Below are 13698 nucleotides of genomic sequence, written 5' to 3'. Positions count from 1 at the left end.
GACCATTTTTCCCCCTTTTTTATTTAAATATTTTTTTTCATGTATTATTAACAATTAATCAATTTTATGTGATTTTTCTTGTTTATTTCAGACTACACATTATTACTATATTTTTTTTTGAATTATGTTGAACATATTACCCCCAAAGAAAGGTATTGGATTTAAGGAAAGTGGCTGCAGTGGAGACAGAAGCTGTTGTCCGATGAGAAATGACAACGGGGAGGAAGACAAAGGAGAGGCCAGACGTAAAAGGCGGCAACTTGTATGGGGGCGGAGACGGCGGCGCGCGAGGTGGTGCCCAACCAGCCTACCACCCCCATGCGGCCCAACACTTGCCTCCCTCTCTCTGATACCACCCCTTCGTCTTTTCCGGACACGTGCTCAGATTCCCCCTCCCATCCCCATCTTCCCATACAAAGAATACCCGTCAGGGCCGACCTCAACCTCTCCCACATGACGGCGCAACCCAAAACTGGTACCTCTTTTCCTCCGTTAATCAGCTCTCTTTCTCCTCCTTCGCCCTCGTTCCCTCTCCACGGCAATGTTAGAAGCTATCTGTGGTGGCCGACCATGGCTGCTATCAGTTCCTTTCACTAAGACGTGAACACCGAGGGTTCCCATTCCTTTCTTGTTCTTCTTCCTCCAGATTTCTCTCCCGCATGGCAATGTCAATGCTACCGGTTGGGCGGCGACGGACATCCCAATGTTGGTGGTGAGCGTTGAGATGCAGCTTAATTCATTCGCTGATTAATTAAAGCTACGCGGCACGTCACCGACCCTCGCTTTTCCTGCACATGGCCTGTGCTACTATGACTGGTGTGCCCCTCACAATGTTCATGAACCACCGTGGCACACGCTGTTGCATGCATCATTAAGAACAGCTCATAGTCGGGTGGGAGAGCAGTAGATCCACCGTCCACGTTGGCCAGTTTACTTAAAGGCATCATATTTTTAGGGTTTTGGTAAATTGGGCTTCTATTTAAGCCGCGTTTAGGCGGAGAAGATGTGCGGGAAGCCACACGAATCCCATTTGACTTCTACATGTGTTTATCTGTTTCAGATCGATGGGTCATGCGTGGCGGTAAATAGAACTTGAAGCCGCCGAAAGGAGGGGGGGCGGGGGAGAGCCGCCGGGGAGGCGGCGGCGGCGGCGGAGGAGGAGATGATGGCGAGCGCGGCGGTGAGCGTATCTGGTTCGTCTCCGGTGGCGGCGGCGGCGATGGCGAGGGATCACCGAGCTGAGGGAATGCGGCGATCGGAGTCGGGGACGGATCTGTCTGGGATGCGGCGGTCGATGTCGGCTCCGCAGCTCCGGTGCTCCCTGAACGTCCCCCGCGCGGCAGCGCCGGCGTCGCTGAAGAGCAGCCGGTCGATCGGCGTGTTCCCATTGGGATCCATCATCACCAATTCGATCCGGTCGTTCCTGTTCGACTCGGGGGAGGGGGTGACCGGCGGCGGCATGAGGCTGGTGGAGCCGGCGGAGGAGAGCGACGAGGAGGTGGTGGCGGGATCGGAGGAGGAGGGGATCGGACAGGAGAAGCGAGCTAATTGGGTGGCACGGATCTTGGAGCTGAGGCGGCGGTGGAGGGATCGGCAGCACAAGGTCGATGGAGTGGAGGAGGAAGACAAGGAGGGAGGTGAAGAGGATGGCTACTGTGGGGTGAGTTACGAGTCCGAGGAGGAAGAGGAGGGCGAGTGGGATCGAGAATCGTTCGAGAGTCTGTTGGGGCGGGTCCCGTGGTCGGACGAGAAACTCTTCTCCCAGCTAGCGTTCCTCTGTGACATGGCCTACGTGATCCCCGAGATCAAGGTGAGCTCTCCCCTCCATCTCTCCCGTCCGTTTCGATCTCAACGGGTCTCTGGTTGTTCTTCTCCCATCGGCAACCGTCGCTGTTTGAATAAATCGATATTTTTAATTGTATTTTTAGAGGAACATATTTTAATATTCACTTGCCCTTTTGCCGTGCGAATCACAGGAGGAGGAGCTGCGTGCGTGGTACGACGTCGGGTTCGTGACATCGTCCTTGGAGAAGAAAGCGGAGGCCGCGATCAGGGCCAAGTTCGAGAGCGACTCCACGCCGCTCCCGCAAGGGCCTCAAGGATCCGATCCCATGACGACGGCCCATCCCAACCGGCAGGTCCGCCCGTCTCTCGCTTACAAGGTCGCCGCCTCCGCCGCCTCCTACGTGCACTCCCGCGCTAAGGGCCTCCTTTCCCTCGGCAGCGGAGCCGGGCACTGCGCGGCCGACTCGGAGGAGACCTTGGGTCCCAGCAGCTATGGCTACAAGAACCCCGAGGTGGCCGCCTACGTGGCGGCGTCGACGATGACGGCGGTGGTGGCAGCGGAGGAGGAGGCGAGGCAGGAGGCGGCCAAAGATCTCCGCTCCCTTCATTCCTCCCCGTGCGAATGGTTCGTGTGCGACCACGAGAGGACGCGCACCCGCTGCTTCGTGATCCAGGTGCGTTCGCTCTCACAAACAAGTATTCTCCCTAGTCCATTATCTCGCGCAATTTTCACCATCTCTAATACAGTCGCTCGCGACTGGATGTGCAGGGATCTGACTCGCTGGCTTCTTGGCAAGCAAATCTATTCTTTGAGCCCACCAAATTCGAAGTAAAGCTCGCCAAATTCCTCCGATCGTTCACCGCTGCAGTGTGAAACGAGGTCTGATGTTTTCTGTGATACTGGTATTTTTTCGAACAGGGGATGGAAGTGCTGGTGCACCGGGGGATCTACGAAGCGGCAAAGGGCATATACGAGCAATTCTTGCCCGAGATCAAAGATCACCTTAGTCGCCACGGCGACAGGGCCAGGCTGCGGTTCTCCGGCCATTCGCTGGGGGGAAGCCTCAGCCTCCTCGTCGGCCTGATGCTGCTTGCTCGAGGCGACGTCAAGCTCCACCACCTCCTCCCTGTCGTCACGTTTGGGTCGCCGTCCGTGTTCTGCGGGGGGCAGCGAGTCCTGGAGGAGCTGGGTTTGGACGAGGGGTTCGTGCGCTCTGTGATTATGCACCGCGACATCGTGCCCAGGGCCTTCTCCTGCGACTACCCCAACCACGTTGCCCATGTCCTCAAGCGCCTCAACGGCGCGTTTCGTTCCCACCCATGCCTTAACAATCAGGTACCAGTTTCAGTGCTTTAATTTAGTTCATACGATTCTTCATATAATCTTCTCGTTTCCATGACGTGCTTTTCTCGTTACCGGTGAAGCAGAAGGTGCTGTATTCTCCATTAGGCAAGACTTACATTCTCCAACCTGATGACCAGTCCTCGCCTTTCCACCCTATGCTGCCACCGGAAGCTGCTCTCTACGTGCTGGACGGGAAGAACATCGCCGGGAGTTCATCCAGAGCCACAACCAAGAGCGCGCTGCGAGCATTCGTCAACTCGCCGCATCCGCTGGAGACCCTGAGCGACCCCAGGGCGTACGGCTCGGAAGGCACCATCCTCCGTGACCACGACTGCAGCAATTACGTGAAGGCCCTCAACGCCTTGCTGAGGCAGCACACCAACTCGGTGAGGCGGAGGTCGAGGAAGCAGCGGTTCAACCAAAGGTGGCCGCTCGTTGCCGGCCCTGGAACCGGACTGCTACCTTCTCACCCATGCGGAAGCCACCGGAATCCACTCCTGGAGACGCCTGCATTGGTTACAAACGAATTGTCTACTGGAGTTTGAGGAGACTGCTAAGAATGCCGACGCATCGACGGAACTGGGAACGTGGTGGTGTTGCATGGAACACAACTAATTAGTGGTGTTGCATGGAACACAACTCATTGTCTACTTTGACCCACATGTTCAGTCAATGGAAATAACTGTAAATTATTTGCGGTCGCATCGCCTAACGGAATCAGCAAGCTTATCTTTCTTGATATAGACTTGGTTTATGACTTGGTCAAAATATGGCCTGTTCGCTACTGGGTCTGCGCGGCCCACAAGGGGCTTACCCACGTTAATCTTTCTATTTGGGAATTTGACTCTCCTTTGTTAGCAATTGGTTCCCGAGAAAGCAAAATTGCAAGACGAAGGCCGGTATCGGCCGCCCCAGTAGACGACGGAGAGATGTCGACCAGGAGGCGGGACCGGCGCAACCCTGGCGGTCCGACTCCGACAGCCCCACGTCCAGCGGCCACAACCGCGGCCACCTCCAGATCTCATCACCCTCTATTCTCCACGCCGCTCCTCCCGCTCGCCCTCTTCGCCCTCGCTGCGATCGTGCTCCTCCTCATCATGTACCGAGGCGGCAAGACTGGCCTGCCGGAAGCCACGTCGCTAGCCCTCTCCGTATACGAGAGGGGCCTCGTAAATCCCAACGTCGCATTCCAAGAAATCCTTGCCGTAAGCACTTCTCTTTTCTAAAATCGGCGGCTTTCTCTTTCTTTTTTCTAACCCTTTCTCTTGTTTCTCTCTTCCTTCATCCTCATTGTTGTGGTGCAGGAGAACTCGCGGTTTTCAGAGAACCGATCGAGACGCCATTTCCCGAATCCGGTGCTGGCGTATATAACTCCTTGGTACGATTGCAGTTTCCTCCTTGGCACGATCTGGTGGATCAAACGTCCTACTAATTTGATCATCTAGACTACCAATCTGAACCTTTTTCCATTTTGCTGTTGATAATACAAGAATGAGATATGCTTGTCGTTGCACAACTCAAAGGCAAACATTTGTCCTTCGATTTGTTTCAAACTTGGTATCTTTCCTGAGACAAGCATGAATCTTTTGGAGGGTTCACACTCCAAAATGTTTAATCTCTTAGCTTCATATGCCAACCCATCCAACCGGATAGAATGACCCTTGTTTTTAAAATTGGAAGCTTTGTTTCATCCACTTAAATCTTGTAATCCCAATCCACCTTGAGCAAACTGTCTGCTCACTAGTTCCAAGAAACTAGACTTGTTGTTCTTTCCTTTTTCTTGTTTTCCTTATACCAATCCATAAAGATTTTCTAAAGTATAGCTTTTATTGTATTAATGTGTCTTTTAGGTTGGATAGATATGCTTTTCTGTAAATAGATTTAATCAATTTAAGTCTGTCTGGATAAGGTATGAATCTATGAAAATTTGAACTCTAGCAGTTCTAGGGTTGTAAATATGAAAAAGGCTGTAATATCTCTAGCTATTTTTTTAATTTCATCTTGAGTGAGCTCTTTGATTTTCTTTTCAGAAATAGAACCATCTTCTAAGTTATTTCTGTTGGCAACAAACTTTTAAATAATTAATGCAACTGAATATGCTCCACACCCAAGTTATCATTTGTGTGGATGTGATCTGGGAAATGATTATGCAGTATCCTGCTACAAGAAACTTTTTCTTGGCAAGTTCTTGGAATTTTTTAGTGCTCCTTACTGTTTGATAAATGCAGTATTCTCTAAACTTATTTTCAACTTATGCTGAAATTCTCATGTCATCCTCACTGAACTGTGGCTGTGGAAATTACTGAATTTGCTTTTGTTTAACTGTGTATTTTTTTGTGTGTCTTCTCACAGAATTTAGATCATCACGTATTATGGTTCAAGCATATTGCAGGAATTCAAGGGGATACGAAAAGGCGAAGCTGTTTAGTTCCAGATTAACACATCTATCACCTGTGTGGTATGAGTTGAAGAGGTACATAAAATCTGGTGAAACAAATAATCGGCCTTTGTCGCAGTTAAAGTCTTTTTTACCTTAATATTATATCTTTCTGTCAGTGAAGGCAAGAGGCTAGTTTTAGAAGGACGGCATAATGCTGACAGGGAGTGGATCTCAAAGATTCGGACTAGTGGAAATTCTCTGGTAATTAGATAAACTGAGTTCCTATCTGACATCTAAGAAGAGAGCTGGTGGCCAAGTAACTGTTCTGTAGTTGTGTTATATTAAAAATCAAAATATTAAGGTTAGATGCATCTTCTGTAGATCATTTCTACCAACTTTACAATCGTATCTCTGATTTCAAGGTTCTTACTAAATTTCATCTTGATAAACATCTTAAATATTATACCCCACAAAGGCTCATAAACCATGAAAGGTTACCTAATGTCAGTTGTTCTACTTGTTTGAAGTAGCACCAACATGTACCATTGACAGTGATAGTTTCGTGAGTTTTCTATATTCTTTTAAACAATAATGCTGACATCACAGGAAATTTCTAGCTGCAGGGCAGAATCCAAAGTATTCTTACCAATAGTTCGATATTTGTGCCAGTGTGGTTTCTCCCATTTGATGGCTTGTGCTACCCAATCCATGAATAAAAGGATACTGAAATTAAAATTAAGAATGGTTATTTAATGAAGCAATATGATGTGCCTTGTTGTGAAATGAAGAGTCTTGATCAGGTTTTTTATATTTTATACTGCTGTGCCATATTTGGTCTATAAGATGTGTTCTTTTCAGTTTGCTACATTTCTCCAGTTCATATTTTAATTTTGTCTGTGGTGTTTGAAAAAACTTGTGAAAACAGAGACTTCTTTGAATGTGATCTAGGGACAAAGGCATAGGAGAGGCATTGCAGATAATGTTGTGCTTTTACCTTTATATTTTATTGTGGCCATTTTTTTTTTGGGTCTAATTGTGATATTCAGGCTGTCAAAAAATGGTAATCTGGTGACTGTATTTGATGTCTTGTAGGTATTACCCAGAGTTGTCTTGGAAGCATTTCCTGTGGACCTACTTCTAAAGAAGAAGTGGAGTAAGGCAATTGATATCATAATAAAAGAATGCAAGTAAGTGGTATCCAAAAAATTTTGATTCTTCAGTTTATATTTATGCAAGTATCTGTATGAATACTTCTTTTCAGTTTAACATTTACTTGTTAGCAAACAGGGACATGGGATATGATGGTATTGTTCTGGAATCCTGGTCAAGATGGGCAGCCTATGGTATCTTGCATGATCCGGACATGCGTAATATGGTTAGTTCCTTCTCTGATGAATTTATGGTAGCTTTATTTTGTTATTGGGTTTCACTAAAAGTTGGTAACTTATAAATTAAGTTTGATATACTGCTTTCTTGTAGCTATTTCTTACTGTGTGCACCAGTCAAGGAGATCACTGTTTAAATAAGTTGATTGTTTCTTCATCGAACTTATTTTTTACATCTTCATAGATAAGTAATATTGTTTTAGATTTTGCTCCTCTCTTCCGCCATCAAAAGTGAACTCACCATTGGTTGTTTCTTAGGAAGCTTCATTTTCTATCATGATCCTAGCCTGGTTGGCCAATGGTTATGGTAAGATGTGTCTACATTTGTAGGATATTCTCTCTACATCTTATTTTCTCAAGCTTTTACACAATTAAGATCTCTAATTTATATATAATTTAGATCTTTGATGATTTTCTTTAATAATCATCTTCCAATATATCTGATAAACTAGAGTTAGGAATCTTATTATTTCCAGTTGAGGGTGAGATTTAGTATCTTAATAGTTTTCTTCATGCAATAATTGCTTGGACATAATAACTTATGCAACTTTAACATCTTATATTTCCATCTGGTTGCATGAATGTGATCGCATGTTTGCATGCATGCTAAATGTTATTTGTTATTCTATTTTCTACTAGGAGCACTATTTAATTGTTACAAGAACCACCTTCAGTACTAAACTAAGGACAATTAAGATGTGTGCAAGAACCTTCCTTTTTAAGAAGGATGCAGCATTCAAGGTTGTCTGGATTACAATATTCTACAATGTTGTTGCACTTAACGCTGTATTTAATCAATAATCCAGCACATTTACATGCTTGTTAAAATGGGGTTGAGACTTCCTGATTCTAATAGAGCGCTTTAAGAAGTCCAGTATATGAGTAATGATTCAGAATACTACCTTTTGTTTATTTACAAGTATTGTTATACTGACAGATGGAACAAAATAAATCCTAGGACTATATTCTCTCAGTCATGGTTGCAGACAGTTTAAGAAAAGTTTGTTTTTTAATTATACATTGACTCTCCCGAGACCCCGCATTGACGGGAACCTTGTGCACTGGCTTGGTATGTTTTTTTTATTATATGGCTAAGTATGATAAAGTTCTGGGCATTGAACAAAAAGGATACTTGTCTTACATCCTGAAGGTACCATAGCAGAAAGTTTGTGAAGATTTGCCATGTGGAGTTGTAATTTATAGCATATAAGAAAGAAGCAAAATGGTCCTCCAGTACAGATGAAAGAGTTGTGTGAGTTCTCCCACTACACTCCTTTCAATCATTACATTTCAAGTTTTGGTGCTTGTGAGCCTACAATAGGTCTAAATACCTCTTGATGGGCATCTATGCCTATGGTTAGGAGGATGAATATGAGCATGCGTAAGTTACATTAGTTTGTTTATCTTCGTACTAAATGGACCCTACTCATTACCCTGTTGCACCTTATCTGAATAGGAAGGACGTTTTCTTAACATTTGGTAGTCTCAATCAATTACATCATTTTAATGCATTCTGCACCAATATGATTTAAGGTTTTTTTTAATATTTAATGAAATAATCATTCTTCAGATCTGGCCTTCTTTGGTCTACAGGGATTGGACTTTATCAAAGAGCTCGGTAAGGCTCTCCATTCTCTGACGTCAGTGGAAAGCGATAATCATCCATTGGAGTTGATCTATGTAATCCCAGCCCCACGTTCACAAAAGCTTGATGAATATGATTTTGGACCACAAGATCTGCAACAACTTTGTGATGCTGTAGATGGTTTTTCTCTTATGACCTATGATTTTTCAGGACCTCAAAGTCCTGGTCCGAATGCTCCTCTCAGCTGGATACGCTCTTCATTGAGTATGCTTCTTGGTGATACCAACACTGGTGCTCACAGCCATGCGCACAAGATCTTGCTTGGTCTGAACTTTTATGGGAATGATTTCCTTGTTTCAGAAGGTATGTGCTGCTTCAAGAAAGTTGAGAGTTACAATTGAATCAGACGTTGAATTCCATTCTAGTTATGCTCTCATGTTGAGAAATTAATTCTTTCTATGTGCACATCCCAATATGTTGTATACATACAAAATTTCCAATGACTATATTTGGTAATCCATCTTGAACTAGGCACTAGTCTTTATACTTCACTACTGCATGCTGGATCCTATACTTATTTAATTAACCTATATATATATATATATATATAGGTTAATTAACCTGAATCCATGCAATGGTTAAGGCAGTTTACTGACATTTCCTGTGTCTTTGTCTGTAATATTAATAGGAGACTGAACAGCTTGTCTCACACTCTTGAGCCTTTCCATCTTTGGTTTTCAGTGTTATAAGCCGGGACTACCTACATCTTATCTCCTGTTTTGTAGGACCCTTATCATTTTGGTAACTGCCAACATGTTTTAGAATGCAGCATGCTGAAGTTTGCAATGCCCATTCCCATGCATGTTAAAAGTTTGTGAATGCTTTGTATGACTCTTGTTAAATTGTATCCAAATCATTGACTTGCACTGGTTTTTTCTGTCATGACTTGTAGGTTCAGGTGGTGGAGCTATAACTGGTACAGACTACATTTCCTTGCTGGAGAAACACAGGCCAGTGATTCGCTGGGACAACACAAGTGCTGAGCATTTCTTCATCTACTCCCATAACAATGCAAGACATGGCGTGTTTTATCCCTCGCTGCTGTCGCTTTCTATGCGTCTGGATGAAGCACGAGTTTGGGGAGCCGGCCTATCAATTTGGGAAATCGGACAAGGCTTAGACTACTTTTTTGATCTTTTGTAACATGTGCCCTGTTTTGAGACTTTCGGTCCATACAACAGAACCGGTGCCACTTATTCTGGCTGCTTGCTTGTGTTTTTGCTGTAGCTGTTGATGATGGATCTATTTATACCGATGGATTCTCCAAGTATGAAATCCATGTCAATATCTTTAATCAGTGAGGTAAATTCCATTGTCATCCATGTTGCATACAATGTTTCTCTTGTAGTTCAATTTATTTAAGCAATCAGGAGGGTTTTTCTCTATTGTTTGTGTCACTATGAGGAATTCAATTCTATCTAAAAGTGTGCGTTGGAATGTCAACTGCACTGTTTTGCTAAGTTGCTATGGGAGCACCGCTTATCTGAAAACAGCAGTATGGATTGGACAAACGTGCAAGAAGAACATTCCTCACATGATATCAAGCTGTTCCTGATTTCTAATAGAAAAATGTACTGTCCTATTGCATCCTTTACATTACTCGAAACGACTTGCTATTATCCATTATTATTATTTTTTAATTTATATTGATCAAAACAAGCTTTTTTTTTATCATGTAAAATTTATATTTCATGTTCTGAAATTATTTTTTAATTCAATAGTACCTTTTTTTCCTTAATTAAATAATAATGCTTAAGTAATACAGTAAAATTATTCCTTAGACGACTTATATGTTCCCGAGTCCCACATTGCCATAGAATCATGGAGGTGGTTCGAATGTGATTTCAAATGCGCGGCCAGCGAGCTTCATCTCTCACCAGGGAAACTTTTCTTTCATTGATGCAGTCCACGGAACGATGAGAAGTAGGCAGAGGTGGTCGGTGGGGAGCGGTTCGGACGATGCCAACATGCCATGTCATGGCCTTCAAGAAAGGAAAAGAGCAGTACACCCCCAAAACGTACACAGCAGCAGCTCGTGTTGAATCAGTCCAACGCCACCCTCCGCTGTCTCCTCCGCTTCTTCTCCTCGAAACATTCACCGTGGGTCATGATCCAGAACCTCTCGATCTCCTCCGGCGTCCTTCCTGGGACTCGACCTGCTATGAGCGCCCACCTGCAGCGCACCGCAACGAGGTTTGCCGGATCAGAAAGGGCGGAATCTAACCATGCATGTGACGCATTATTGAGCACACCGCTGCTCCTTTGAAGAGGCATGCAATCTTTTCATGCAGTCTCCTACTCCCACTGACCAAACATGATTTATTTTCTCTGATATATATAAGCTTGATCATAGTTCTACGATGGTGTTACAATATATATATATATATATATATATATATATATATATATATATATATATATATATATATATACATTGCAATTAGATTCTTGTTGGTAGATGTTTAAGCTGGTTAGTGGGTGCATGGCAAGCAAGAACATGGAGAAAGATGGTGTACTCGGCAGTGCGCACACAGTTTCTATTCCTTTTTCTCCTGAAAGAAACCATGAATAAAGCTTACCTGTCGCCGACGATCCTATACATCCTGTAGATGAGGTCTTCCTCTTCCTCCGACATGTCGATGAACTCCCACTCCTTGCTACTGACATCTGCAGATCAAGAACAAGCGTGAGTGCATAAGACAGCAAGCGAGAGCAAGAAGAATGAGCACGAGAATGAGACCTTGCAATTCATCATCATGGCTGGTGATCTCCGGCTGCATCCTGCACCTACGCTTACCCATAGAAAGATGGGGAAGCACTGCGAGAAGACGGAGAAAGCAAGATGCTACTAAGAGGTGGGGAAGGGGGAGTTAAAAGTAGCTGCAGTCCCAGGCCATGCTTTGAGTCCTTCACCTTATCGTGCTTCACAGTGTTCACTGCTGATTAGGGTACAGTCCTTCACCTTAGACGATAAGACCCCTATGCACCTAAGTAGGACCACCATGGAGTGCATTACAGCTAATCTACCTTGACGACTCATTGTGTTGGCGCTTCTTCAGCGCTACTTACCTCATCTGCGTCTTTAAACTCCTTATACCATCTCCTTCTTCTTCTTCTTCTTCTCTCCTTCCCCGTCACGTGTCTCGTGAAAGCTTTAACTCTGTGCATGCAGTCCTCGGTTCGAGAGATCGAGTCAGATAAGCTGTAGCGTTCGAAGTATGTCCATCAATGAAGAACAGGCAGTGAAACGGTAAAAGAAGAGAGATCACACCATCTCAGCAAAGAAAAACAACCGAGAAATCACATCTCCATACACGACGACAACAATTCATGCACACGTTTTACACGTTCGGTCTGCATCCGCCATGGCGAAGCTTAAACACACCGTAAAAGCTGCAGTGCTTCGACTACAAGCACGTATAGATTAGTGCAGCATGTCAGCTTCAGATCGGGGAATCTCTCTAAATAATTTGATATCGGTTACATACATCATGCAGAATCTGGTGGTTCCATCTCCCAACTCGCTTTAAAGAAAGGTTGAAGCCAACATGAGAACAAGACAGTCTCCGACCAGTGATCAACTGTTCCACGTAACGTCGTATGCGTCCGACTTTTCTCTGTATTGGACCTCCAGACAGTAGCTGATGAGGAAGTACTGATGTTCTTGTCCCTCTTTTACGATCGTACAAAGAGCATATCTTCCCCGAACAAATTTGAAGAAGAAAGTTAGATGTAAAACCACATCAAAGTGGTGTCCATCTCTTGCAACCTAACCTAGTAATCCTACTTTTTAACTTTCACAAATTAATTGTTTCGAGGAACACTTGGCCCAGTCAGAGAGAGCAGATGGACCAGAGAGTGGAATCCCCTCTCATTGGCTTGGAATCTTCAACGTCTTCTTCCCCCATCGCATGGCATTTGAATTATTCTTTCACGATAGGGAAGAAAGATAAGGTTGTATCATCGTTGATGAGGTCAAAGAGACCATGAAGCTTTTGGGTCATTTCTTAAGGCAAATGGTATCCTGATGTCGGCTGTGGTGTTTCTTTGACCTCTTCTCCTCGTCTGAGTTCTTGAGATTGTAACTGCACAAACTTAGCTTAAGAAGTTGGACTAACACTAGATAAGGATGTCAAGATTTCACTGTCGTTGAAGCATTGGCTAAGAAGAACAAGAAGAAGAAGAAGAAGGAAAAGGATCGCGTTCACACGACAAAGTAAATACCTAATCTATCCGACTTTCTAGAATTTATATTTTCCGAAGACCAGAAGTCCACGTTGACTCGCTTTGACTGAATTAGAACGATCCGGTCTAGTTCTGCAGCATTTAGTCTAATTGTTAGACTGATGTGATGGAGACATTAGTAGCATTACAATCTTCTTATTCTTCTTTCTTTTCAACTCCAAGATTCTTGAAGTTTGCTTCCATGAAAGACCAAACGCATCCGCAATTATGGTCATAGTTAAATTACTCTACAAACACTCATGCATTGCATGCATCCCATCGTCTCAAGAACTGTCACAAGTAGTATCACAATCGTCGTGCTGTTTGGGCCCGATAAAGTTCTTCATTTTCCTGAAGAACATGACAAACCAAATCCAAGTGGTGGCGCGGAACACTCATGAAGGAAGAGTAGGTTTCTTGATCTTACTTTCCCATGTTTTCTCCAAGTTTTCTTTGGCGTCACTCGCTACCGAAAGGAGAGGCAAAAGCGGAGGGCCTAATCAGATGAATCAGATTCCCATGATGTGTTAAATCTCACTATCAATCCCTTCCATGGCTATCTACATGACTTCATCTCCGGAGATCTTATCTTGAGAAAAGTGGTGACGATGTTTAGGTGTTTGGAAGCGGACGAAGGATGACACTGATCGTGAGGTTGATGGCTAAATCACGATAGATTATTTGATCTTATTTAATTATATAAAATATATTATATTTTTATTTAGAAATTTATTATTATTAATTAATAAAAAAATCTATTTTATTATGAATCCTTTAACTTTGATTATAGGAACTCTCCTATTTTCTTATCTTAGATATTTTGTTATCATCTATAAATATCATTCGGACCGGAGATTTATTCTCAACCTCACTAAATTTCTATTCTATTGTTTATAATGGTCATGTAAATGATAGGGAGAAAGAAGAAAACGAG

General features: G+C 43.9%; 3 protein-coding genes across 3 annotated transcripts; 2 read left to right on the top strand and 1 right to left on the bottom strand.

Annotated features, from left to right (window-relative positions):
- The first annotated feature begins 95 nt into the window (after positions 1 to 95).
- On the top strand, positions 96 to 3869 carry LOC135631509 (phospholipase A1 PLIP1, chloroplastic-like). Its single transcript, XM_065139250.1, has 6 exons — positions 96 to 475; positions 647 to 1810; positions 1977 to 2459; positions 2555 to 2614; positions 2705 to 3121; positions 3214 to 3869. The coding sequence occupies exons 2-6, from the start codon at positions 1163 to 1165 to the stop codon at positions 3673 to 3675; spliced, it is 2070 nt and encodes a 689-aa protein (XP_064995322.1). The 5' UTR covers positions 96 to 475; positions 647 to 1162; the 3' UTR covers positions 3676 to 3869.
- A 44-nt stretch (positions 3870 to 3913) lies between these two features.
- Positions 3914 to 9837, top strand: LOC135631518 (uncharacterized). The gene is made up of 8 exons (XM_065139258.1): positions 3914 to 4335; positions 4435 to 4508; positions 5523 to 5603; positions 5687 to 5771; positions 6603 to 6697; positions 6798 to 6885; positions 8489 to 8843; positions 9433 to 9837. Exons 1-8 carry the CDS (start codon positions 4060 to 4062, stop codon positions 9681 to 9683), a joined length of 1305 nt encoding a protein of 434 aa, XP_064995330.1. The 5' UTR covers positions 3914 to 4059; the 3' UTR covers positions 9684 to 9837.
- Positions 9838 to 10270: 433 nt separating this feature from the next.
- On the bottom strand, positions 10271 to 11561 carry LOC103978864 (transcription factor TRY-like). Its single transcript, XM_009394810.3, has 3 exons — positions 11281 to 11561; positions 11120 to 11207; positions 10271 to 10713 (listed from the first exon to the last, which is right to left on the bottom strand). The coding sequence occupies exons 1-3, from the start codon at positions 11339 to 11341 to the stop codon at positions 10584 to 10586; spliced, it is 279 nt and encodes a 92-aa protein (XP_009393085.1). The 5' UTR covers positions 11342 to 11561; the 3' UTR covers positions 10271 to 10583.
- Positions 11562 to 13698: the final 2137 nt, after the last annotated feature.

Source organism: Musa acuminata, chromosome BXJ1-3 (assembly GCF_036884655.1).
Source record: "Musa acuminata AAA Group cultivar baxijiao chromosome BXJ1-3, Cavendish_Baxijiao_AAA, whole genome shotgun sequence".
In the NCBI taxonomy this organism is placed as follows: Eukaryota; Viridiplantae; Streptophyta; class Magnoliopsida; order Zingiberales; family Musaceae; genus Musa; species Musa acuminata.
The sequence above is the reverse complement of the archived record's forward strand: the minus strand, read 5'-3'. Positions and strand labels throughout refer to the sequence as shown.

Excerpts from the sequence above, each read along its gene's own strand:
- LOC135631509 (XM_065139250.1), top strand. The coding sequence starts at position 1,163 with ATGATGGCGAGCGCGGCGGTGAGCGTATCTGGTTCGTCTCCGGTGGCG. Across the intron at positions 2,460-2,554 it reads CCCGCTGCTTCGTGATCCAG|GGATCTGACTCGCTGGCTTC; the intron begins GTGCGTTCGCTC and ends CTGGATGTGCAG. Across the intron at positions 2,615-2,704 it reads TTGAGCCCACCAAATTCGAA|GGGATGGAAGTGCTGGTGCA; the intron begins GTAAAGCTCGCC and ends TTTTTCGAACAG.
- LOC103978864 (XM_009394810.3), bottom strand. The coding sequence starts at position 11,341 with ATGGGTAAGCGTAGGTGCAGGATGCAGCCGGAGATCACCAGCCATGAT. Across the intron at positions 11,208-11,280 it reads CCATGATGATGAATTGCAAG|ATGTCAGTAGCAAGGAGTGG; the intron begins GTCTCATTCTCG and ends CTTGATCTGCAG. Across the intron at positions 10,714-11,119 it reads TATAGGATCGTCGGCGACAG|GTGGGCGCTCATAGCAGGTC; the intron begins GTAAGCTTTATT and ends GGTGCGCTGCAG.
- LOC135631518 (XM_065139258.1), top strand. The coding sequence starts at position 4,060 with ATGTCGACCAGGAGGCGGGACCGGCGCAACCCTGGCGGTCCGACTCCG. Across the intron at positions 5,772-6,602 it reads GGACTAGTGGAAATTCTCTG|GTATTACCCAGAGTTGTCTT; the intron begins GTAATTAGATAA and ends GATGTCTTGTAG. Across the intron at positions 8,844-9,432 it reads TGATTTCCTTGTTTCAGAAG|GTTCAGGTGGTGGAGCTATA; the intron begins GTATGTGCTGCT and ends CATGACTTGTAG.